General features: G+C 40.6%; 2 protein-coding genes across 6 annotated transcripts in view; both read right to left on the bottom strand.

Moving 5' to 3' along the window:
* The window catches only part of mcf2a (MCF.2 cell line derived transforming sequence a), a 29,005-nt gene extending 16,067 nt beyond the window's left edge, over positions 1–12,938 (bottom strand). Inside the window, exons 1-16 of the mRNA XM_054597452.1 lie at positions 12,824–12,938; positions 7,779–7,847; positions 7,555–7,669; positions 7,092–7,182; positions 5,517–5,636; positions 4,921–5,037; positions 4,409–4,558; positions 4,161–4,276; positions 3,959–4,073; positions 3,599–3,718; positions 3,283–3,474; positions 3,006–3,197; positions 2,289–2,460; positions 902–978; positions 257–342; positions 42–108 (exon numbers count right to left, since the gene is read on the bottom strand). Of these exons, the coding sequence (XP_054453427.1) occupies positions 42–108; positions 257–342; positions 902–978; positions 2,289–2,460; positions 3,006–3,197; positions 3,283–3,474; positions 3,599–3,718; positions 3,959–4,073; positions 4,161–4,276; positions 4,409–4,558; positions 4,921–5,037; positions 5,517–5,636; positions 7,092–7,182; positions 7,555–7,669; positions 7,779–7,847; positions 12,824–12,938 (1,914 nt within the window). The remainder of the gene's footprint in view (positions 1–41; positions 109–256; positions 343–901; positions 979–2,288; positions 2,461–3,005; positions 3,198–3,282; positions 3,475–3,598; positions 3,719–3,958; positions 4,074–4,160; positions 4,277–4,408; positions 4,559–4,920; positions 5,038–5,516; positions 5,637–7,091; positions 7,183–7,554; positions 7,670–7,778; positions 7,848–12,823) is intronic.
* Positions 12,939–14,314: 1,376 nt separating this feature from the next.
* atp11c (ATPase phospholipid transporting 11C) overlaps positions 14,315–24,527 on the bottom strand; it is a 41,833-nt gene continuing 31,620 nt past the window's right edge. Inside the window, exons 22-31 of one of the 5 annotated variants that reach the window (XM_054597055.1) lie at positions 24,159–24,304; positions 23,822–23,881; positions 22,887–23,014; positions 22,100–22,235; positions 21,946–22,011; positions 21,685–21,788; positions 21,403–21,559; positions 18,994–19,102; positions 17,417–17,448; positions 17,081–17,136 (exon numbers count right to left, since the gene is read on the bottom strand). In XM_054597055.1, coding sequence (XP_054453030.1) covers positions 18,998–19,102; positions 21,403–21,559; positions 21,685–21,788; positions 21,946–22,011; positions 22,100–22,235; positions 22,887–23,014; positions 23,822–23,881; positions 24,159–24,304 — 902 coding nt within the window. In that variant the 3' untranslated portion in view covers positions 17,081–17,136; positions 17,417–17,448; positions 18,994–18,997. Of the gene's footprint in view, positions 17,137–17,416; positions 17,449–18,993; positions 19,103–21,402; positions 21,560–21,684; positions 21,789–21,945; positions 22,012–22,099; positions 22,236–22,886; positions 23,015–23,821; positions 23,882–24,158; positions 24,305–24,527 lie in introns of all 5 variants that reach the window. The other 4 variants (XM_054597057.1, XM_054597056.1, XM_054597058.1 and 1 more) reach the window with 4 other exon arrangements.

The following is a 24,527-nucleotide window of genomic DNA, read 5'->3' as shown; positions in this document are numbered from 1 at the left end:
ATATGTGATATAAAAACTAGGGCAGAAGTGTGTCTTCTCACCAGCAGAACTGACAGCAGCTCCTCCACATAGATTCTCTCTGTCTCTATTAGTTCCCTCATCACATGCCTGTGACACAAACACCACCCACAGAGAAGTAGACATAGAGGTGAGCCAGGGGGCATTATTAGCAGTGAACAAAGAGAATCACACAGTAAACAACATCAAGAGCAGTGCTGAGGACAGAGAGTTGTGTGGACAGAAGCCTCCTCCTCACCGCTTCAGGAGATCTGGGCTGTCCTCTCCATCCAGACCGTACGACACACAGCTCCGGCTCTCCTGGTAGTCGTGTATCACCTCAATCTGAACACACCACAGACGGACAACACTGAATCCTCCATTTGGATTAAGAGAAAATGTTATTATACTGAACAAATTATTGGACAATAGATGAGAAAATGATGAGATGATAAACATTTCCGGGTTCAATACAGCTGTGATAGTTGAAGGAAATTAGGGTTGTCACAATATCAGAGTTTTACTACACAATTATCATAGACAAAAAATGTCACGATAACGATATTATTGAGATCTCTTTAGAAAATTGAAGAAGTAATAATAACAATTCTATCTGTCAAATTCATCTTTGAATTGTGCATTTTGTCTCTTTTTTGGCAAATGAGTTACACTCTAAATACAAGTATAGGGAGGTAGAGCGACTATAACCATAACTGTATATATAAAATTATTTAGGAGGCACTGGATTATTTACAATATAATTATATGTTTATTATTGACAACATTTAGTTAAATATGATCAATATTTCATTTCTAAATATTACGGTTATCGTCAATAAAGGAATGTCAAAAAAATAAATCAAAAATGAAATCAAAAAAATAAAAGCTTTTCATATTTCCTTACTTTTCTAGAGTTGGGGCTCTTTCGGGACGCTCTCTTCCCGGGCAGAGAGATGTCAAATGTGAACTTCAAACCCTCACCTGTAAAAGCCAGATCGTCAGCCGTGGCAGCAGCAACTCATCAAAGTGTATAAGTGTAATTCACAAACACTATATTACAATGTGGTAAATTGATCACCCTTCGTATGATTTAAAAAAAATTTACCAGTAACTTTAATGAGTCATGATCAACATTTCCTGTAATCAATGCTAATAGGTTTCCTTCTCTAAAGGTGCGGCCTGGAACCAGTATGTAAAGATCTAAAGCAATGTTTGGCACGCCTGTCAGTGTCCTTTTGATCCCTGCAGCTGAATCCTTACATGATAGTCCAAGCTCATCTGAATGCGCCCTTGAATGTGCCATGTTACATTAATCAATGGTACGCATGCATGTGTGAGCATACACATATGTGCGTGTACCTGTATGCATGTATTGGATCCAATCAATCAAAGCTAACCACTATTCCATTCATCTCCTCTCTTAAATGGCTGCTGTCCTTTGTATCACAGAGGGTTCATAATCACTTTCATTCTCTTCCTTGTTATTACCCTCATTAGTATGATTCATATCATGGATATCAAAACCTTAAAGACATGAATGGACATATAAAAAAGCTGATTTGGATTTACACTCAATGGACGGAGACGCTTTCAGTGGATATAATAGACACATTCAAATAAAAAGAAAACACACACAGAATTAATTGGGTACCACTGTACTGTATATGGTTAGCTTTGTGTAACCTCCCATAGGACACAAAGGGAGATGAAAGGTTCTTTATGGTATATGAACCACATATGGCTTTACAGCAGCTACCCTGCCTAATAGAGCAGTCAGGTATTTCCCAGCAGACTGATTATACCTTCTACCCTCATTCCAGCTTGTTTGTAAAGGTGGCCTGCTTACCCCAAAGCCAAAGCTTAGGCTTTCTCAGTGGGACCCTGTGATGTGTTAATTCAACCATGGTGCCTAAAGGAAAGATGCAAGGGGGGGAGGGAGGGAGGAACAGTGCCAGGCCAAAAGGGCTGAGAAAAGACCACATACCAGGCCCTGGGAAACACGGGAGGATGGGTAGGGAGTTGGTTGATTTGTAGAAAGCTCACTGTATGTGCAGCTCACTGAAGACAAAGGCTGATTATTCTACTAGTGTGAATGAATGAGCTGACACAATCTCTATTTCAACAACTGCTTTTGAGATATGATTGTGTAGATGTATTTGTGTTTGTGTGTGTGTGTGTGTGTGTGTGTGTGTGTGTGTGTGTGTGTGTGTGTGTGTGTGTGTGTGTGTGTGTGTGTGTGTGTGTGTGTGTGTGTGTGTGTGTGTGTGTGTGTGTGTGTGTGTGAACTGTACCATGTTTGGGGGAGAAGAGCGGGGACTTGGATCGTGGTGGGTTTTCAGCCCTGGGGGCCACCAGTTGGATGGGTCGCACATGTTTATCTGCCAGCTTCCGTAGACAGGTCTGCCGGCTCTGGATCATCTGCTGCACTGAGGCATGCTTCTCAAACGTTTTCCCTATCTGGGCCTAACAGAGAGAGAGAGAGGACACATAAATAGGATATTCATTTGTGATGTAAAATCCAGAAATAGCGCTGATATTGAGAGAGAAAACGTAAATGGTGGCAACAAGGTCATAGTGTATACTTAACAGGTTCAGATTACAGTTCAAGGTCAAACTAGAGTTACCGCCTCATTGTTTTACGCCTCCGCCAATCAGTGAAGCTCCAGCTTTAATCCATGTCTGTCCAAAATGTAATCACTTTATCATTTTATTTTATTTGACATTTGTGTGAAATATTATAATAAGCACATGATTTATTGAGTTATGGCCAAAAATGTAAGATCACAGTGATCTTTGACCACTAAATTCGAATCAGTTCATCCTTGAGGCCATGTCGATTTTTGAGCCAAATTTTAAGAAATTCCCTCCAGGCATGAGATATCGGGTTCACAAGAATCGGATGTATATATTTATGTCAAAAAATAAAATGGAACTTCACCAGTTTTATTTCTGAAGTGGGCGTCTAAATTTTTTTTTTCAAATAACATGTTTTTGTTGTGGTCACTGACCTGCAGTTGAGGTGTGATGTCAGCTTCGTACTCGATGGCCAGGATCTCAGGTCCTGAGCTCAGCATGGATGGCGCCCCCTCCAGGAACCTCTCAATGTCCCTCAAAGCAGCCTGGGCCCCCTCCTTAGACTGGTACTTATCTACCAGCTGATTGGCCAGCAGATACGCTCCATCGTCACACCAAGTTTGGGCCTGAAGGTGGAGAACACATGTGTATCACTGTAAATAAATCAGTGTGTTCTGATATGTGTGTGTGTAGATGAACATGTCTCAATACCTGTCCCAGACAAAGCAACAGCTGGTGTGTTTGCAGAAGACGAGTGTGTTTGGTCTTGAGAGCAGCATTGAGAGTATCACAGTAGTGGCGGAGCTCGTTGCAGCGCTGCATTATAAGAGCCATGGCGTAGTGGTGACCTGCTGATAGCTGGTGTCCGTGAAGGATGATGATCTGAGCTCGAGACATCACCTCCTGATAGAGCCAGCAAAGACACGAAGAAGGGAGCAGTACATCAGTGACTGGAGGGTGTCCAAATGAAAGTTAAAGTGCTATATAAGTGTTATGGGTGTTATTTGAAGGTATTGGTGACATTGACCTGTGCATTTGATTCCAGACTGTCCAACCTTTTGAGAGCCTGTTCTGTTTGAGCCATAGTGTCGACAGATATGGAGAGCTCCCTCTCCTGACCCACCAGATGCTCCAGACACAACTCCATCTAAACATAAAATACATCATCAGACACACACATACTACAAACACCAGTCTAAAGCCAAGCTAGTGGCTCCTAGAGGTACTACAACCAACAATTAAACTCGAGCCTGAGGGTTGCACAAGATAATATCTCATCAAAGTGCTCAACATTAAAAGATGTAATTCTCCCAGGAGTATGAAAATATGTGTACAACCACACTAAATGTGCATACATGCACACATGATAATTATATGAAATCCTTACCTCCTGGAAGCTTTGTTCGTATCTAAGCAACTGCAGATACTGATGGAGTTTCAGATGATGCTTCTCAAAGAAACCATCAAAGGCTGACTCCATGTCTCTGAGCTGAGCAAGAAGCCTAAAAACAGAGGGACTTTGCTATAAATCTTTAAAGCACTCAGTAAAGTAATTGAGGTTTACAATTTGACAATTTTTTTTTTTTTACCTCTGTACTGTCTCCCAGTCCAGCCTCACATCCCACTGGGAGTCATCCTCCTTTCCGGAGGTCTCCAAGCTTGCGAGAAGATGGCGACCTTCCTTCGACACTGATCTAATTGCATCCTGTCAAACAAAGAACAATTTATATAACAAATTAACAGCATTCAAAATAGTACTACTAGAAAATATATCAAAAAAAATAATATCATTGATGTAATAAAAATGTATCATGTAGGAAAACATTTGAAACCTTGCCTTGAGTTTCCTGTACTTGTCAGTGTGGGACTCAAGGAGATACTCGATGGCTTTCCCCTCATCAACCAGCTCCGCCTCTGCCAGCTCAGTGCCAAAGCCCTGTAACATCTGTGCAATGTCTTTGACTGTGACAGCAAAACTTTCAATAGCCTGTAGTGGAAGCAAAAAAACCACAAAAAACTGTGACTCTCAAAATGAGAAGAATCTTTGGCTCCATGTCCTAAGATACAGAGTCCTTGGTGTATTTCTGACAGCAACAAGACACCAAGACCTATCAGAGTCCATATCAATATAAAGGAGGAAAGGAAAAAGGAGGGAGACACAGGTGCATTTTATATTTCATGTTCATATATGCAGAATTTCAAGCAGCAGCTTTCTCAAACTGATAAAATAATATATACATAAATGTAAATTTATAAAATGATGAAAATAAAAGAAAATAACAAGATGATAAATAATGATACTATTTATTGTTTGGTCTCAGTGTGTTTAAGAATTGATGTGTAGCTTACTGTTCGTAAAACAATCCAGTCGCTATGACAATAATCCAAAGTTCCTCCAAACTCTGAAGTCAGCTGGTTCTCATCAATGTAGTGCAGCAGGTCGGTGACAGAGCTCAGCATCACCACCTAAAGGTGCAGACGAGATCTGAGACATCACAAGCAATACTTTGTACATTAAGCACACTTATGAGAGTGGCATGTTTTGGGGCATTTTTTTCTTTTATGTATATTGTTACCTAGTGTTTTTGAAAAGTCTATTTGCCATACTGGAGGACGTATGATTGGTCATTCAAGGGTCATTAAAACCATTTGCATGTTCACAAGACTGTTCATAATAGATTCAGTCTTTGGAAACAGCATGACAAACGAGATATTTTTACCGTTGATACTTCGCAAATTACGGTAGATCACCATAACTATTAAAAATCATCCTAAAATAACCTGTTTTATTATAATATTTGTTTCAGAACTGAAATCAACACGTGTTCTTGGCTGTGTCCACCACAGAACATTTTGACTCATGGAGATCAGGGATTGTAACAAGAACGAGGTGTACCTTGTTGTGATGTGGGACATGTTTGGTAACTGAGGAGGAGCTGCCTTACTGGCATCTTGAGCATGAAGTCCTCTTGGCTGAAGCGAAAACCAATATCAGTAACAGTGCGGTGGAAGAAGCTGGTGGGTCGGAGCACCAAGACCAGGTGGAGGTTCCCAGGAAAAGAGGCCTTTGTGGGGGGAACAGAGGTTCACCGTCATATTGGTGATGATGCGTGTGGAGGAGGATTCGGTATAAAACTTTGTCTAGGCTCAAAGTGCAACATAGACTATAAGTCCTAGATATACTGGCACAGGAAGATATATGAGCTGAGTAGAAAAGCATTAACAAGCTCTCATCCTCAACGTCCGACAGAAGAGACATCAGGTCTTAACCATTCTGTCAGTCAGATGATTACTGTCAGCATAATGGATTCAGTGGTCACTTCACCATTTACACACATGTCATATGGTGCATCTTATCTCTGGGTCGTTTGAGGTCATTTCCTGACTGTAGGGATGTCTGCATCTGCACAGGCTATATAACAACAGTATACAGTCGAGCCAACTGCAGGTTTCGATAATGATACTAGTAAATAGCTACTGTGGCATGACATAATAATAATTAGAAAATAATAAAAAAAAAAAAAAAATAAACAAGTTAAAAACATCTTGGACTTGCAAAAGCATCCACTGCAGCAGGAGTTATATGCAACATCACCAGCTTATCTTTTTGGTAAAATATCACCAATGCATGTATTTGCATGTGACGCAACTTCTGACATTCATTTGTCCTCACTGGACCAAGAATGATCAATCACTCAAGCTTCTCATTTTAACATGAACATGCATTAAAAAGCCACACACCGGTGTGTTTAGGTTTCACAGACACACCACCAGTCGCATGACTAAGCAGAGGTGCGACGCGCACCGCAGTGCTACACAGACGGTGCCACTGCCGCATTCACCCTGCCCCCCCCCCCCCCAAAAAAAAACTTCACCCCAAACTCTTCACACGGTGAATAAAACTAATGAGCAGCTCGTTACCGGGCTCCGGCGGATCTTCGGCATTCCCCGCCGGTAAAAGCAATCAGCCATGGTGTTAGAAGCCATCTCGGTTAAATGTAAGCTCCCTGATCGGTGCCCAGCGAAAGGTATGCAGCTCCGGCTGCCCGACCACAGCCGCAGCGCTGCTGCTGCTGCTGCTGCTGCCTCTCGGATGGAGGGTGGCAGCTGACTGCAATGTTTCCCTCCCGCCCGCCTCCCTTCTTATCCTCTCCTCTCCTCACAGCCCCGCGTCATCTTTCAGTTTTTGCTTACTCATTCATTTGCAGCAGTATGCAATTGAACATTCAGTACAGATTGTTTACCCTTCCCTTCAAACTACAAACCCCATGGAACTACACACCAAGCCGAAAAAAAACACATTAGAGTGTGTGCAAAAAGAGTTTCTGATGGGTGCTGTCCAGGTATTGCAGCACCATGGACAGCGACTCATAAACAAAACTGCAGCCTATGCACACAGCCATACTGCATCTCACAAGCAATGATATATCTCATGCATAATGTCTAAACGGTCTAGTCAGAATATTGATTAGATACAAATGGCCTTGATGAAGAAATGAAATGGAAAAAATCAAACTCACTGCTATCCTGGCAAGTGCAGATTTGATTGAGGCCCATGTATCCAATCTTCGGTCTAAAATGATGATAAACTTTACTCCGGGTTGCCTCGTTCTGCAAGAAAAATGATGCAATTGTATACAGCTGTAATGTCATCCTGTGCAATCCGCGAGGATTTGATGATTTAAAGCTATCAGACAGGAAAATGAGAAAGTATAACCAGTCAGGACAGGGTGGATTAGTCATTTATAGGTGCTTTATAACTACATTAGCTGTTTATCATTCAAAATGAACTGCAACGATCCAATGTAAACATTCCTAAACTCAAGGTAGAGTGAGGTTTGGACATAGAGGGCATCAGTAGGACATGTGACACTGTGGAGCAGTGAAGACCAGCTGTGCTCAGAATACAAGTACTGGGCTTTTGGTGCACTGCAGAAAGAGAGCGTGAGGGAATCAGACAGGAATAGTTGAAGAAGGACGCACCGAGGGATGAGAGTGAGGTATGTAAAGACTTTGGCTAAAGCTTCCTCTGGAATGTCACTGAAAGCTGAGCACTCTGGGAGGGTGATGATGACACTGGAGTCTTCCCCACGCCCCCCTGAGAAGAAAGATATAAGCAGTCAGTTTCATTTTGAGGCATTACAATACAGATGGGACACTTAAGTCACTCATGACTCCTATTAAAAAATGACCAAACAAGGCCTCACCTGACAGATATGCCACCTGTTTCTCTATGTAGCCTCCCACCTCCTTCAAGCTTAAAGGGACAGTCACCTCTGGAAGAAAATCCACAAATTATTAAGGCTTTAGGGATGTGGTGTGCACTGGAAAAACTAAGTCTTACTTAAATTAAAATAATCAGTTGAACAATGTCAGTCGTGTCCAAATACATAAAGGAATAACTGAGAATCAGACAGCAGTGAGTTTGCATTTTTTCTATATTGTATAGTCTCTAAAACACCCAGTCTAAGAATGAATTTTTCTTGGCTTTCAATTTAGTCACATGACGGCCTAAATAACGTTTCAAAGGCTTTTTAACACAGACGACCACACCGAAGCATGAAAGTGCTCACATTTATAGACAGAGACTCACACGTATCAGCTTTAATCTGACAATAGAGCTTTTTTTTTTATAGAGAACGAATATTCCACATTACTCAGCAGATGCTGAGAATGTGCTGCATACAGTGGCAGATGTAAATCCTGCACCTGGGCTAAATTAGACAATGACATCATTAAAATGCATTAGCTCATTTACTGTACAGCGTCTGGAGTGATGTTGGTGTGGTGCAGTGTCTCATGTTCGGTGCCATTAGAGTTCTTGTCTGAGTGACCAATAAATTCACACAGTCTCTTATAGAGCAGTCGGTGCAGTTCAAAAGAGGCTTTCATCTGCTCTTTGGTGCACCAAGAATCACTCAGCCAGATGTGTAGAAGACAGACTCGGCGACATGTTGGGACTGTTAACACACGGTCAGATTGCATTTACAGTAGATTTAATGCACGGATAACATCAAATAAATACTTTCCTATACATGTAATGCATGCATGCCTGTAGTAGTCTTATCGGGGGTAAGGGGAAACTTTAATATGACTTTCCAGCTTTCTCTCCAAACAAGAATTATCAACAACAGACATTTAACAGTATTGAAGCATTAACTTTTTTTAAACCATACCAAACCAAAAGTTCAGCAGCGAATGCAACAGATCAATCAATTTGATCACAATTAATTGTTTCCTCATCCATTACTAATAGAGACATTACAAATGAATTGGTGAAGAGAAATAGAAAAACAGAGTCGTAAAAAGATGACAGAGGGCAAAAGAAAGAGAGGGGATGAGGTGTTATTTTCCATGCGTCGACTGCAGTAACAGTGTCTGTCAGGTTGTCAGGGAGCAAGTAATGAGCTCTACTGGTAACTGCTGAATATTTTATGTGCATCTGGAAACAGAGAGGAGCTGAGCAAAGCCAGAGCAGGACCAAAGGCTGGACTGTGCACGCACAGATGCAGGGTAAAGTTACCGTCACACACAATAGTTATATAACCATCTATAGCCTGTGTCACAAGACCTTCAGGAAGTGGAGACAGGTCTTTCCATTGGGATAACTGCAATATACTGGTATATTATGCTGTGGATCATATATATAAAACAAGGTGTGAGCTAGTGAGATGTAGAGCAGTGAGTTTCAAATCGTGTAAAAAGGAAGCCAATGTTAAAATCTGATCAATAAATGATTAGAGTGGTTTAGAATCTACTTATGTTGATGTAAAAAAAAAAAAAAAAAAACACACTGAAGCACAAGCACACACACTGCGGACCTCTACTGTGTTTGATCAAAGGAAGGGGAGCCTTTGCTGCAAACTGCAACGCTGTTAATAAACGTGTGGACATACTGTACTCTCCCTTCTCCCTGACCAACTGATAGCCCACCCCATGACTGAGTTCTCTTAAGGACACTGCCACATGAAAATGCCTTGTAGTCTGCCAATTAAACAAAGAAATTAAAAATCAGTTAAGCACAAATAACTCACTTAAACACACACATTTTAAACAGATAAAGGTAACCAAAGCGGGAAACGTGGTGGTTCCCTTTGAGCTTGCGTCATGACCTTTCCAGGTGACATGCTGGATGGTGTGCACAGGCAAAAGTCAAATAACCTCTGTTTGCTCCTCTGTTTACACAAAGAGTAAGAAAAATGTTTGCCAGTGTGGATGGAAACAGAGATTTGCTGCCAGTCAAACAGATCCAGACTCCAAGACCAATGCTTTCAGTCTGCATACAAAGCTTATCTCTGTTGTCCAAACAGTAAAAACCATCTACACTGATTTCATTACATACAGCTCCTGTAAAAAGAGTTAGCCCCCTACTTTTTTTCACGTTTTATTCTTTGGGAACATTGAATCACAGGGAATTATATTAACAATCAATTAACAGTGGGGAAAAAGTTCTACAAAATGAGGAGTCAAAGGGGTGTGTATACATTTTATAGGCACCAAAAGACATCATAAATGTTCTGTGCAGAAAAACTGAGATTGTTCCTTTCAAAGGGAAAACAATATATTTTTTTATATAGACCAATTCATGGTACGGACTCACACCTCGCTTACATAGCACAGTATATCTTAGTGAATCATAAAGAATCAAAGCAAGAAGAGGCTCGTTTCAATGTACTGAGGACACCATCCCTGCGTGGATGTTGTAGTCTGATTTTGTAGAGACCCAAAAAGCGGAACATGTAATCCCTTGCTGAGAAAGAAATCCCTGCTTACACATACAAACATGTTCATAGTACACACAGGCCTAGCTTCACACTGCTTTTAGGTCATGAGATATTTTGCTAAACAAAGCTTCCAATGCTAAGGGGATTAGACTGGTGGGTGGCTGCATTCTGATAGAAAACGATAGGAGAAAATTGTGTATTCCCCCGCTGGGATACATGAAAACTAGATTGGTTTAAGGCCAGAGAGGCTTAGATAGAAAACCCTAGACAATAGCATCACATGTCTTTGGCCGGGCAGCCTCAACGATAGTAATGTGGGTATTTGTTGGGAAGAAATGTTGTAGTTTCTGCAGTGATATTTGACACGAACAGATCAAAATATTTTTTGCTGTGGAGGGAGGATTATTTTTGCTTTTCCAATGCAATGGCCTGCTAGTCTTTGTAGTGTTTCGTTATTTAGCCTGATTCATATGACTTTCTGTCATGTACTATTTCATGTTTGGTGTCCATCAAACTAAATATTATAAAGTAAACTCTATGTGCTCACTCATGCTGAAATTGCAAAGAGTTTAATAATAAGGTTGAAATGTCTTTAAATGTTAATTTTTTAAATGATAAAAGTGTGGGTCTCGGAACTTAAAGAAGTTGAAGTGTCAGTTCATGTTTAAGCCTGAAAAGGGGTTGAGGTGTCATTTCTAAAAGCATTTAAAGTCTTAGTTTCATTAACGCCCTGTAGTCTACTGAATTAAAGGTGATAATGGTGAAAAGCATTACAAGATGAAAGTAACTTAAAGCCAGCTAATGCATAGGCACTGAAAGCAGTTAAACTGTCAGTTGAAGAGTAAGAGACAAAAATAGTTGAACTGCCATTTGAAAATTAAGAAATAAATGGCAGTTAAAGTGTTGGAGATAATTGAAGTGTGTGCACTGTGAGGGATTGAAGTGTAAATCGGGTATGTAAGCACTGACAGCCGCCAGTTTAAGGAGTTGAAGTGTCGGTTGAAGAGTAAAGGTCAGTGGAAGTCTAGCTGACATGCAGATATTGAAGACAGTGTAGTTATGACAGAGTGGACACAGAGAGAGAGTGTGTAATTGATGTTGCATTAAGGAGGAAAGTTTTGCTTTTACTGCGTTGTGGCCCGTTAGCTTTTGTAGTGTTCGGTCATATCATATTATCCGACAACGTGGTATTTACCATACTGCTGTCACAAAAAAACTGAAGATTTAGTCTGTACTCCAAGGGGAAAACAGTCTTTTATTGGGTGTTACCTAACAAGACAGTTGTAAGGCCCTGTGTCATGAGTATTGTGTATATTGTAGGTTTACTTTGAAATGCATCCATTCTTTATATGAGCCAAAGAAGGCTTACACACACGAGGTGTAGAAGGGAGAGTGCACTGAGTCAGCTACTTTTAGGATAATGTACTATTACCCATGAAATAAATGATGACTCTGTGGTTATTGTTTCACACAGCAGTGTATCCTTTATGCTCACCACTGCATCCCCTGTAATGAGATTAGGACAAACCCAGAGAGAGAGGCTCACATTTCAAACGGAGAGAAAAAGAAAACGTTGCGTGGTATAAATAGAAACTCAGCGTGGCCTTGTGCTTGTTACCTACAGACCGCAGACCAGGTTCACAGGATACATAAAAAAAGCAAAGGCCCGTCAATTGAACAATAACTGAAGGCAGCCAAGATCCCAAAGTAATCACATTAGCCTCTGGAGGAAGCTGCTCCTCTGAGCTATCAATCACATCAGGCGCTATTTCTGTCCATCATCTTGCCTTTATTATCCAATATTTATTTTCTTCTGCTATTTGCAAGATACACCTTCAGAGTGACTGACTTATGAAGAGGGTAATGTTGTAAAAAAACACTTTTAATATAATAACATTATTGTAACAACAAGACCATAACCTCTCGTTTTCTGGACTAAATTCAGTTACTGCTTCAGGATAAAAAGTGTTGACAGTTTATTAGCCTCTTAACTGAATACATGACACAACAACATTCCTTGAATAGTGAAAGCTGCATTACGCACTCTCTGAAAATCTTTTTTTTTTCTTTTGAATGCGTATGTTGACATCAGGAGCATTCATTTTTCTTCCAACACTGTCTCACTCTGATCTACAACCCACATTCTACTGATAACCAGGCTACACTTTATCACTATGAATAAATATCTGTCCATCTGGGCTTAAAATAGCTGACATAATCCCCGCAATGGCCCGGTGTTGAGGCAAAGCTGCAGGAACTGGCACATCAATAACACTGACTAAGCTAAGATACAGAGTGCAGTTCTCCAGACACCTCATGTAATGTTTCTCTGAAGTTACAAATGGACACTGTGAATCACACTAAATGGACGTCGTTCTGCTTCAGTGCTTTTCAGTTTCAGTCTGCTGAGCTGTGCTAAGATCGACAACGGGAAACAGTTTCAGAGTAAATACAGGATTCAATTCAAAAGCCTGCTAGTGACCACCAAAAGTAAAATGAGGATAGTCATGTGCTTCATGTGTACTCACGCTGCAGAGTGCTCTCCAGCTGCGAGCCGGCCTGCAGAAGGCAGCGGTAGCCCTCCATCTCCCCTTTGGACTCTTTCCCCGGTTCTCTCTCCTCCTGCAGTGAGGCTGGGCCCATTCCCCTCGCCTCTGACACAGGATCAGGCCTGATGAACTTACGTTGACGGTAGTCCGGGCCTTACATCCCCTTCAGAGTCCTAAAGCCCTGGAAAGTGTTCCTAGAATCGTGGCTGGGAGCTGCAGCAGGGAAACGAATGCCGACCTGCCTCTGTCTCCAGACAGGACAGTTCCCTGAGGCTGCTGCTGGATCTTTCTGACCTTGAGCTGCATGGAGTGCCTCCACACTGAGCAGCACAGTTACAACAGAAAAGGAGACCTGTCCTGTAAGCAGAGAAGAGTGGTTTGCTCTTCTGTTGCTTCTATTCCTCTCACAAACACACACACACTGCAGGCAGACTGTCAGACAGCAGCTACTTCAAAACAAACTAGGCTCCATCTGGCCACTGCTGTCTGTCTCTCAGACGCCCCTCCCCTCCCTCTCTCTCTCTCTTTCTCTCTCTCTCTCTGGGCTTTAGTGCGTCAGCTCTGCACCGAGCAGAGCTCAAGAGTCTGCTCCTGACACACTGCCAACTCCCTCCCAACTTTTCCTCTCACCTAACACTCCCTTGTGCTCCCTTTTGCGTTGTTTTCTGTGCCTTCAGTATAATGCTGACTGTACTAAAGTAGGCTGGCTTGTTAAGTTGTCTGGCTGCCTTGTTCACGTCCCCACTTCCTTCAGTTTTGCTATAATATAGATGCATAGACAGTGGAGAATAGATCTATTGTAAAACAGAAAAAGAAAATGTACTGCACCCTCAGCCAACAAGTTTGGCCCATGCGTAGCACAGCCTTTAATACACAACCATCACATTCAGACAGAATATGAAAGGGTGTCATTGTGTACATACTGCACACAGAGCCTTTCTCAACTCAACTCCCTGATGCTGAGCCCACAACTGCTCTGAATACATGAGCACTCATTAACAGTAGAGTGTAGTGCAGAAAACATATATATATATATATATATATATATATATATATATATATATATATATATACTTCCTGTAAGTGCTTTGGATAAAAGCGTCTGCTAAATGACTGTAATGTAATATAATATAATATATATATATATATATATATAAATGTATATAAACCTCCTCTACAGTGACTCACAGTACTTGAGGTTTTTCTTGATGTGAGGCCACACACGGAGTGGTGGAAGCAGCAGTTGGCCGTCCTGATACGCAGCCACTCAGCTGATCCAGCTTAGCTTCTCTGCCATCTCATTACTGCACAGCATCTGCTTAGTGTGGTCGAATGCACATAAACACTCTCACACACACACACACACACACTCTCTCAGCCGCACGTACACATATCCTTACATCAGACAGAACCTGCAAACAACAATCGGTGTAACAAAGCACAATAAGACGTTTGTTTATCTTCAAAACATTCTGCTTTATTACAGAAAATCTTCAGGTTTTGAACATACTAGTTTCAAAGAGGTACATTCAGCTTGGAGGTTTGGAGTGTTGAGGCTGGAGACCCAAAGGGCTGGAGGTGGCGAGGTGTCCCTGCCGCATTACGCAGGTCTGCTGAGGTGCCTGAAGATGTCCACCTCCAGCCCTCTAAGACAGGGACAGCGTCCACAACCACAGAGCCTCTCGTGCTTTTTTTTGTTTGTTTTTGACATTTTGGTTTTATTACAAAAGTGGCTGGAAAAAGGTTGCATTAAAAATACAATCCATTCTGTTATACTTTTCATTTAGACAGGCAAAAACATTAGATTCAAGATATTTTTAAGCTCTGAAAATAGCATCTCTGATGTCACTTAAAGGTTTTATAATGTTCTTTTTAACAAAGCAGGCAGCCCCTCTCAGTCCTCTTACATGTGGTGTCTCCAACAGAGTGCAGTCTGGAGGTGACGTGTCACAGAGTAATGAAACAGCCTCTTTCAAAATCCTAACATCAGAAAAACAAGTTGTCTTAGTAGGAAATGACGCTGAAAGGCTTGTCAATTTTTCCATTTGCTAAGAACAACTTCACTTAATTATTTTAATTTCCAATCGGCATTATGACTGCAATTCTGCAGAAGCACTGTATCAGATATGTCAGGCTACAGTCAGCAGGGTGAAATACAAGGCCATCATCAAAAAGTACTGCACTGGAGTTATTGTTTGAGAAGGGATCAGTGGTGTAGTAAACTCTATAAATTGCCACACTGACAGATGATTAGTAAGAGGTAATCTGTTTAAACCAAGAGTGGAGATAACCTGGTGAAAGGACTGGCCCTGGTTCAGAGCTTGACTCTGGGATACTGGGAGTGTGTTGTTGGGGCTGCCTGTCTTTGCATATATGACAAAGACTACTAAAAGGGATTGGCACAGGCTCACATCAGGGCTGGAGTAACACAAACCAAGTCAACTGGCACAAAGCTGACCAATCTTCACTATAAAAAAAAAGCTTTATGTAATAAAAAGTATAACATTTGTGAGTAAAAGTACACTTAACAATAAATATGCCAAAAAGACCATACAGGTTTGTGGAAAAAACAGAAACCAAGAACAATATTCAGAAAGAGTATTTTAAAGTGAAATCATGGCATGTTTAAATGGAATGTATGAAGCACACAAGAAGTTAAAGGAAGGAACAAACGGTCCACTCTGTCATTTTGTCGGTCAGCAAAGTTGACCAAAAACAAAAGGAAGGAGACGGAGCCTGGAGCCCCAAAGTGGTATTTACTATGTTGACTCTGCAGGTCTGGAGTTGATTTTCTTTATATTCCAACTTCAGCCTGCCTGAGACAAAGTATGCAAACTAGATAATGGGTAATGAACATAAATACCTCATTTAGGCTTTAGTGCATGTACGCATTTAATGTGTACAACGTGTGTAATTATTGTGTGCGTGTGTGTTGTTTTTCATCTATCTAATATGTGCATGTGTGTGTTCTCAGGCATATATTCATGTGGCTTAGTGGCCATCTAAGCAATGAGGAAACCAGCTTCCTTTATAGTGCAGGATATTTCTAGGCGAACTACATCAATGAGGTTCAAGTAATCCTGGTTTTTCGTGACATACGGGCGTTTCTGGCTTTACTCATCCAGCATGCACTTAGTAACACACACACACACACGCACACGCACACACACTGACTTGTCACTTTCGGGTCACACTCGTTCGCATCTGATCGCATTACGTTCATCTTTTTGGCTTTGAGCAGATGCTATCATAAATCTCTAAGCTAAATTTACACAGTACAGCACATATATATATATATATATATATATATATATATATTAATATTCTCATCTTAAATTGACTCTTAAATTATCTCTGAGGTTGGAAGATTTTGGACACGCTCCGAGCAATGTCTCATTGCTTAACATCTCTAATCTATCTCTCCATCTTGCATACACACACACACACACTTTGGACTGAGTGGTAATATGGCCTCCATTAGCTCCTCTTATATCTTAGTATTCGAAAGAGAAAGCAGATACATCATTGGAAACAAATAATCATGTAATCCTCTATAGAGCAGAAATCTGTTACAACAGTTTGAAATCAGCTTCAGTAACTTTTCATCTTGAATAATTTAGACCCGTGCATGAGAGCAACATAACATAAAACCATTAAAGAATAGCTATAAAGCACAATAATTGTAAAGTAGAATAACCGTTCAAAGTGTAACCATTGGAGGGAATGGGATCATTCAACTTTGCAGAACACAGTGATTGAGCATCGGTGGAGTGAAGTGTTCTTTTGAGCCTTCTTTCATGCAGGTGAACCATTCTTAGAGTGGAAACTATTACAACTGCTTGTTAAAACACAGCAGTTGGATAGAGCTACTGACAAGGCAGCCGTGTATTCATTCATTCATAAGCTAGTATTTAAAAAAAAAAAAAAAAAAAAAAAAAAGGAGAAAAAGAAACAAAACTCATGCCTGTCATCTGAGTAGATATTTTAAAAACAAAGTAATGCAGGGCACTGCTCTGCAGGCATGCGTTGGGGGGTTAGGAGCTGTTGGGATTGGGCAGAGAAGGACGGAGAGACGCAAGTCAAAAGACTGCTTAACCCCTTTTTATCCCTTTTCCCCCCAGTCAGCACAGCGCTCTTTTTCTTCTTTTTTTCCCCTCCTCCTCTTCTTCTTTTCTTCTTTTAAGACCAGGCATGATGGCAGCTCTGACCTGAATGGTACGGGACGCAGTCCTTGCTGCCTTTCACTGGCGCTCCTTTAGGTGCTTATAGGATAGTGGTGTGACAGCTGCAGTCTGGAAAAGAACAAGCAGACAGATTTTACTTCAATGTTTTCATTTTGAGCTTCTGCCAAAAAGAGGGAGAGGACGAGACACCTTGAAATCACCAAAAATTGTCAATCGAGAGAATTAGTGGAGATTGGCCCCATACCACGATACATGAAAAACACAAATTCGACACCTTCCCCGCCACCAGAGACAAACAGAAATTAGTAAAGGAAATGCACCCGATCTCATTCAGGGACATTGAACAGACAAAACAATGTAAGTAGGGTTTCGTCTCGCTGTAGTTTACCTGGATATTGGTAGGAGACCGACCTCAGAAAGCTATTGGGAGAATAGAAATGCAGGTTAAACTGTGAACGGTTTTGCAAAAGGCCTGATACTATTGTTTAGCAACAGATACGAGTGACCCTGGTCAACAGAAATGTGAAGGTGTGACATACAGACCGACCTACAGGGGTTGACAAAAACATGAAAACACTGAAACATTTAACACAATATCATGAACCTTCAGGCCTCAGAACACCTCCGGTGCTTTTTATATTGCTGCCATAAGTCCAATTTTGACACAATCTAAAGTCTTATGTATATCTGTATACAAGTGTTTAATATTAAATCAATAAACAAGACATTATGAAACAAACAATCACATGAATAAATACAGACAAAATAAATAATAAACCATGAAATTGTGATATAATCCAACACATTTAAAAACTCAGCACATTATAAAATGTCATTTCATCCTGCCTTTATTCACAATAACAGTTTTTATGTTATTTTATTTAATTCCAGTTATTTTTTTATTTAAACCACAGTGCCATTATTTATTATTTTATAATGCCACTTTTAATCACAAAGTCTAAAAGGGCCTGGCATCTTTCCCTCCCCAATTGTCATCTTTCTATTGTCATCTATAAAAGTAAAGCAAAAAACAGGGCCCACAACTATAATTAAAAAGAAAATTGACATTTGAACATAAACGGCTGGAATAAATGAGCTGAGTTTTATAAATGTATTGGATTAATTGTAATTTCATACAGACCTCATATTTTGTCCATATTTGATATATTCCATAATGTCTTATTAGTTTATTTATGCAATATTGGTTTTCCATATTTACCTTCTAGAATCTTTAAAATGTTTCATCAGGTGTTTCCATTCATTTTGCCACCCCCTTTATGTAATGCAGCACCGCTGTCTGAGGTTAAGGCAACGTCACATCATGCAGTGAGTTAAGCACAGCACTCACAAATGCATACATTTTTTTGCCAGGAAAGTAAGCAGACGGCAACCACCAACACAGGTTTGTACGTGCACACAGGACGTAACGACCATGACCGAACATCAGCGGTATAAAAAGGAACATGAATGTCAGACAGGGGAAGTTAAAATCACAGACCAGCTCTGTTGATTTTCACTGTCAGATAAGAAAATCCAAGCAAACTGAAACAAACACCTCACACTCAGACATTCCTTATAAAAACGAGATGGACTGAAATTAAAAACATTGGAAATTGGGATTTTAAAAGCACATGCAGACGGTAATAAAAGCAGGGCTTCCAAAGGGAGGCTGAAAGGAGCATGTTTTTAAAGTTTGCAACATTAGGCCTACAGATGCATTCACTTGTTCAAAAGATGCACCATCTTATCTAAAAAAGGTTAAAAGAAGACTTGAATATGACATGGAAACGGTGCATCTCTTCAGCCAGCCAATATCAGCTCATACAACACAGACGAACACACTGGGTCTTTATGAATGTGGCCTGTATGCCAATACGTTTTTGATTCTCTTGTTAAAAAGCAGGAGAGGTTGGCTTGGGGATCTAGTCTTTGATTGGCTTAAATGGCCTGGGGGTGGACTGGTACCTGTTTAAATGACAGTATGGGACTCATCTGAAAAGGTTCTCATGAGCAGGGGTCTGGCTGAAGACCGGGGAGACTGGTGGCCCCCCATGTTCGACTGAACCGGCTTCTTCTAGAAGGGTGAGGCAAGAGACACCAATGACATCACTACGCTGACAAACACACACTTGGCTTCTCTCTCCACCTTGTGCTCTCTCTCTTTCACACAGACAAACATATATATACACACATATATATATATATATATATATATACACACATGTATATATATATATATACACACACACACACACAGGAAACAAACGTATGCAAACACAAAGTAGTCAACACCGGACAGGTGGACAATGAAAATCAGCCCACGTGCCTTTTTAGACACCTTTTCCTTGCAATAACAATATTTTCAAAAGCCTTGGCTCTTATTGAACTGCTCCATATTAATATGTGGCTGATATCCTTTCACTTTTCTTAAAAGCATGTACGTTATAACACGCACGCACAGACAAATTGCAGTGGCCCGCAGGGTTTGTGGTGAGGTTCCAGGATGAGGTTGTTGACTTGAGCCTCATGCAGATAAGTTTGGGTGCTTTGACGTGCTGCATTCACCTGACTTGACATGCGGAGGCAGCAGGCACTGGAGCAGCACAGAGAGGCAACACTGACTGATACAACTGGACAGACAAGAATGGAAGACTGACTGCACGTTTGGACACCTGGTCCTACTCCACACTGCTTGGGCACACACAGCGGCCCACCAACCAACATTCCTCTTAATTTGATAAACATATATCTAATAAATGCACTTAAGTCAAGATGTCAAGGACAGCATTCTTGATGTGAGAACTAATTTAAAATGAGTGGGGACTGTAGAAAGTCACAGAACCCAACCCCAAGGTACTTTAGAGGGTAAGGAAGGAGTCAAACAGTGGGAGAGGAAGGACACAACAGGTAGGAAACGAGCTTGACTGGCGGACATAGAAACTCTGCAGGAAGAGACTTAAATATAAGAGCTGACAAAAAGAAAAAGAGACCTCAGTCACTCCACGAGAAGCTGTGGGTGCTAGCGGTCTGCGACAACATGAAGATAGTAGATGTCCCAGAGGAAGGAAGGCGATGCTTCATCTTTAGGGGAGGCAAGTCCAGAGAGGAAGAGAGAAGAAATAAGAGGTGAGACAGAGTAAGAAGAAAGTGTTAAAGTGCAAAAGCGGGGGCACTAGTTAGGAAAACAACATGCTTCATTACTGTAATAGTTACACTGTGCCACGTTTAGCAACAACTGTCTTTTAATGGCAAAATTGACAGAATGCCATGTCTTTCAGCTATCAATAAAATAATTCAATTTGTAAATTCTTGATGGATTCTGTAATTTGAACAACTGATAAATACACAAAAGCGGACATTTTAACAAACAAACACCGTATCAAGTACATAGTTAGCAAAACTGCTGTACGATTGCCCTCGAATGTGAAAAACATTTGGTTTGGTTTATTACTTTTCCTAAATAAAAGTCGTCTAGACACAATTTTAAAGTGTGGAACGCACGCAAAAGAACAGTGCCTGGCACCAAACATTTCCAGCTGCTTGGAAAACACGTTAGCCTCATGGTGAGCTAACTGAAACGACAAAATATTTCAGGGAAAGTTTTCTGGAGGAAAAGGGAGGGAAATCGAGCTGTCCCTCTCAAATGAAGTCAGTGAAACCTGATTTTAAAGATGCAGTGGAAAAAAATCCTAACATAACATATCCCTGTTTCCCTGTTTTAATTATTTCATTATCTTGTACCATGCCAAATACAGAAAACGCATAATAAAAGAAAATACATTCACTTTTCTCTTCCTGTAAAATGTTAAAATATTTTTGATGTCTCATCTTAAACTCTGGGGTGCATCCATCCTCAATAATATGTGATTTCATTTCTAGCTAACCCCACATATCATATAAAATGACACTTGACCAATAGCTCAAGAGTCATAGTTGCTAGCAGAGTGCCACCATCGATCAGAGGTGTGTGTTTAGTTGTCAGCTCTAAAAAAAAAAAAAAAAAAAAAAAAAAAACTTAGTTGTGGTCTGATTTAATAATTTCTCCCTCCTGATTCAACAACACAGACAAGGGAGCTTTTAGTGGAGGCCAATAGTCCTCTACAGTGAAACTTTGCTCCGTATATACAAAGCCATATCCACTTGAGCGATCCAAGAACATGTGAAGGATTTGATTAAAATCCCTCTCGTAACCATGACAAAGATGGGCTCCATTAACAACAACCGAAACCTTGGGGAAATAATGGTTAAATTGTTACTTTTGAGCGTCGTAAATCTGGGACAGAGAGAGAGGTAGAGGGAGAGAAAGAAAGAGCGAGTGAAGTAGAGCACAAATGTGTGCGTCAGGCCGAGTGTGTGTGTGTGTCTCAGCTCTACCTGTCGAGCGTGGGGCCCACGAGGCTTGCGGAACACCACAAGCAGGATCTCTGGCAGTAGGCTGAGCAGGATGAGCAAGATGATGACCAGCCAGGCCGACACTGAGCTCAGCATGTTGGCAAACACAAAGTACAAACGCTGCTGCTTCAGGAAAGGCCTGCAGGAGAGAGAACACTTTGGTTTATACTGACTGAAAGAGCCACAGGGATTGAATAGAAATTAAAAACGACAGGTCAGCTACAATGACTATGTAGGTTATCTTATGCTGAGCCGTTTTCTTACCATATTATTCCTCCCCAGAAGAAGCTGAAAAACACGTAGAAAAGCAGGGAGCCCCAGATAACAAAGTGGTTGATCCATGTCCAGTGCCGGGTGTCCAGAGCGAGCTAGAACAGTAGAGAAAAGGTCAATAAAGGTGCATGTTAAATATTCAAAACACGTAACTAAAGTCAGTGTTCAGCAAGACAATAAATCAACTTCAAACATCTGTTAAACAGCTGTTCAAATTATACACCAATTCATAAAATAAAGGAAGTGGTTTACCTTGAGTGTGACAGTGAAGACAAGGACAGTGAAGACAATCGTTCCATATGACCAGTTGCCAAAAACCTAGATATAAATAAGGCAAATGAGCAAGTGTACTTAGGAGACAATGCTTAATCAAGTAATTCAATTATAGAGGTGAATTTAGTCAAACCTGGCCGTTATCCTGCAGTGCTGGGTTGCTGAACAAATATCGAACACCAAAGAAGAAGAGCAAGCCGTGGAAGACTCCGAGTAGAGTCCAGTAGAGGAATGGTCTCCACCGTAACATGCCATTCTTTGCAATCTCTCTAAAGAAAGTCATGAAAGAGAAAGATGGAAAATTGTAAAGTCCTTATTTTATAATTAATGGTTCAGTCTCTTTGCATATAATCTAATTTATCCAAAGGGAAACAACAAAATATTTCAGTGAGGAATGTGAACAGCTCTGTCTTAAACCAAACTCACAGTTTTAATGTTAAATGTAATAAAAGTCTTTGTTTTTTCATCACATAAATTAAGAAGAATTTGAAAATCACTGTAGTGGATTTCTGCATAAAAGTCATATCTGGTCAGAAGTGACAACAATACAATTGAACATAAAAAGGGTAAATGCCCAATTAGAATAAACATCAAAAAGCTAATGTGGGACATTAAAGAAGCAGAAATAGCTAGCCAAAATGTGAATCCCCTTTCACAAGGTCTTTGTAACTTGTTCATTAAATTTCATATTTTGTATTTTAAGAATAACAAGTCATGGCTCAGCCGTCACATTTTCAGTTTATTATTTCCATGTTATCTTATTATTTTGCTTCACTTGAAGACCAATACAAAGACAAGCCATTCAAAACAGACAATCCAAGATCTAAAACATTAACTTATTAATTTATATAAATATTGCTCGTCTTTACTTAAAGGAAACAATTTAACAGGTGCAAGTAAGCGAAGGTTCCCAGGTTTACCTGTAGAGGGTAGCGTTGTCCAGCAGAACCTCAATGCAGATGTGCTGCTCCAGGAGACTGTAAGCCAGGATGGGCATAGAGGTGAAGCAGATGTTGTACATCGTCAGATAGGCCGCGTCATACAGGGGCTGGGGAGGATGGGAGCAGGGGGAGGAGGAGCAGGGGGAGGAGGAGGAGGGGGGGAGGAGGAGGGGGAAGGGGAAGGGGGACGGGGCAACTAGGGGTTAATATCATGGAGAGGACAAAACTCATACACACAATCATACTTGACCTTAGAGTGTGTCATATAAGCAAGCTTATATTCATATTTCATGTTCTGATGAAAGATTTATGTCAGGCGTCATGTGGCATGAACCAGAATAAAATATTCACCCTCACCTCTCACAAATAGAAATACTAAAATATAAATCAGTCATCTTAAAGTGACGGTAATTATATTAATTAATGCAGTAATTTACATATATTTCTATGTCAGGAGCAGTTTTTTTCGAACACAGTACCAAAAAATGTATAAAATATATTTACTTCTCATAATATAAAAAAACTGAATTCATCAATGTGCTCCAAATTGCCATCAGGTCATGTAATAATACCTGAATGTATATAATGTATTATTATGACATTGTGTTTGTAACAGTGTGACAACACACACACGCAGACACATGTACATGCCATGATTACATAATATCCACATATGATGTAGTACAGTGGCAGAACATGACACATGTCTGCATTACATTATAACAGTGCTATGTCGTCAAGAGTCAGTAAACATATCAATCAGAGCTCAGACATCCCAGGGGGCAGTGCGGAAGGAGCAATCTGAGGAAAGAGTCTGGCATTCAGGAGGACGAGGAGGTGTGGATTCAAGGGATACCGCCTCCTTTCATGTTCTGAACCTCTTTGAACCTCAAAGGGCCTCAGGACATACTCACTTGCTGGGAATAACCACAGAAGAACTGGTACAAAAACTGAGGTAAGATGAAGCAAAGGTTCTGCAGGCAAACGGAGAGAGAGAAAAGTGTCACACTGATGGAGGAGCATCAAATGCATTCATAAGTTCCCATGTGCTTATAATGTATGTATAATAATTCAATACATTAACCTGAGTTGAACCTAGAAACTGTTTAACTGATTCTGTCAAATCTGTCATCACATGATCCTCAAATCACGTTAGTGTGTGAGTTTGTTGGGGAATTACAGGCTTTGATGAAACACAATATAAGTTCTTAGGCTGAAGAATAAAAGATATGAAGTCAATGTTCCTCCTACCTTGTAGAAGAAATATTGCACCAGGTGTGCAATGCGGACATAGTAGAGATGCCCATGAGCCAACAAAAGTTTCTTGAGGTGCTTGAGTTTGGGGATGGCATAATCACTGTTCCTCACTGCCTGACGACCCTCTTTACCCTTAATACCTGGAAAACCAACAACAAATGTCACACTCTACTAGGCTCGTACTTTTCTCACCACTGTACCGAAAAACTAAAAAAACATTTGTTACATACATATTTTTTGATTTGTTTTGTTTTTAGAGGGAAAAAGACAGAAAGAGACAAAGAGACAAAGAGCACGGTCGGAGTTTAACCCTTGTTCTCTTACGTGTTACTTCCGCTTTTGGGACACCACTGTAACTGCCTT

Source organism: Anoplopoma fimbria, chromosome 4 (assembly GCF_027596085.1).
Source record: "Anoplopoma fimbria isolate UVic2021 breed Golden Eagle Sablefish chromosome 4, Afim_UVic_2022, whole genome shotgun sequence".
NCBI classification, from domain to species: Eukaryota; Metazoa; Chordata; class Actinopteri; order Perciformes; family Anoplopomatidae; genus Anoplopoma; species Anoplopoma fimbria.
Note: the sequence above shows the minus strand (reverse complement) of the source record. Positions and strands in the feature narration are given on the sequence as shown.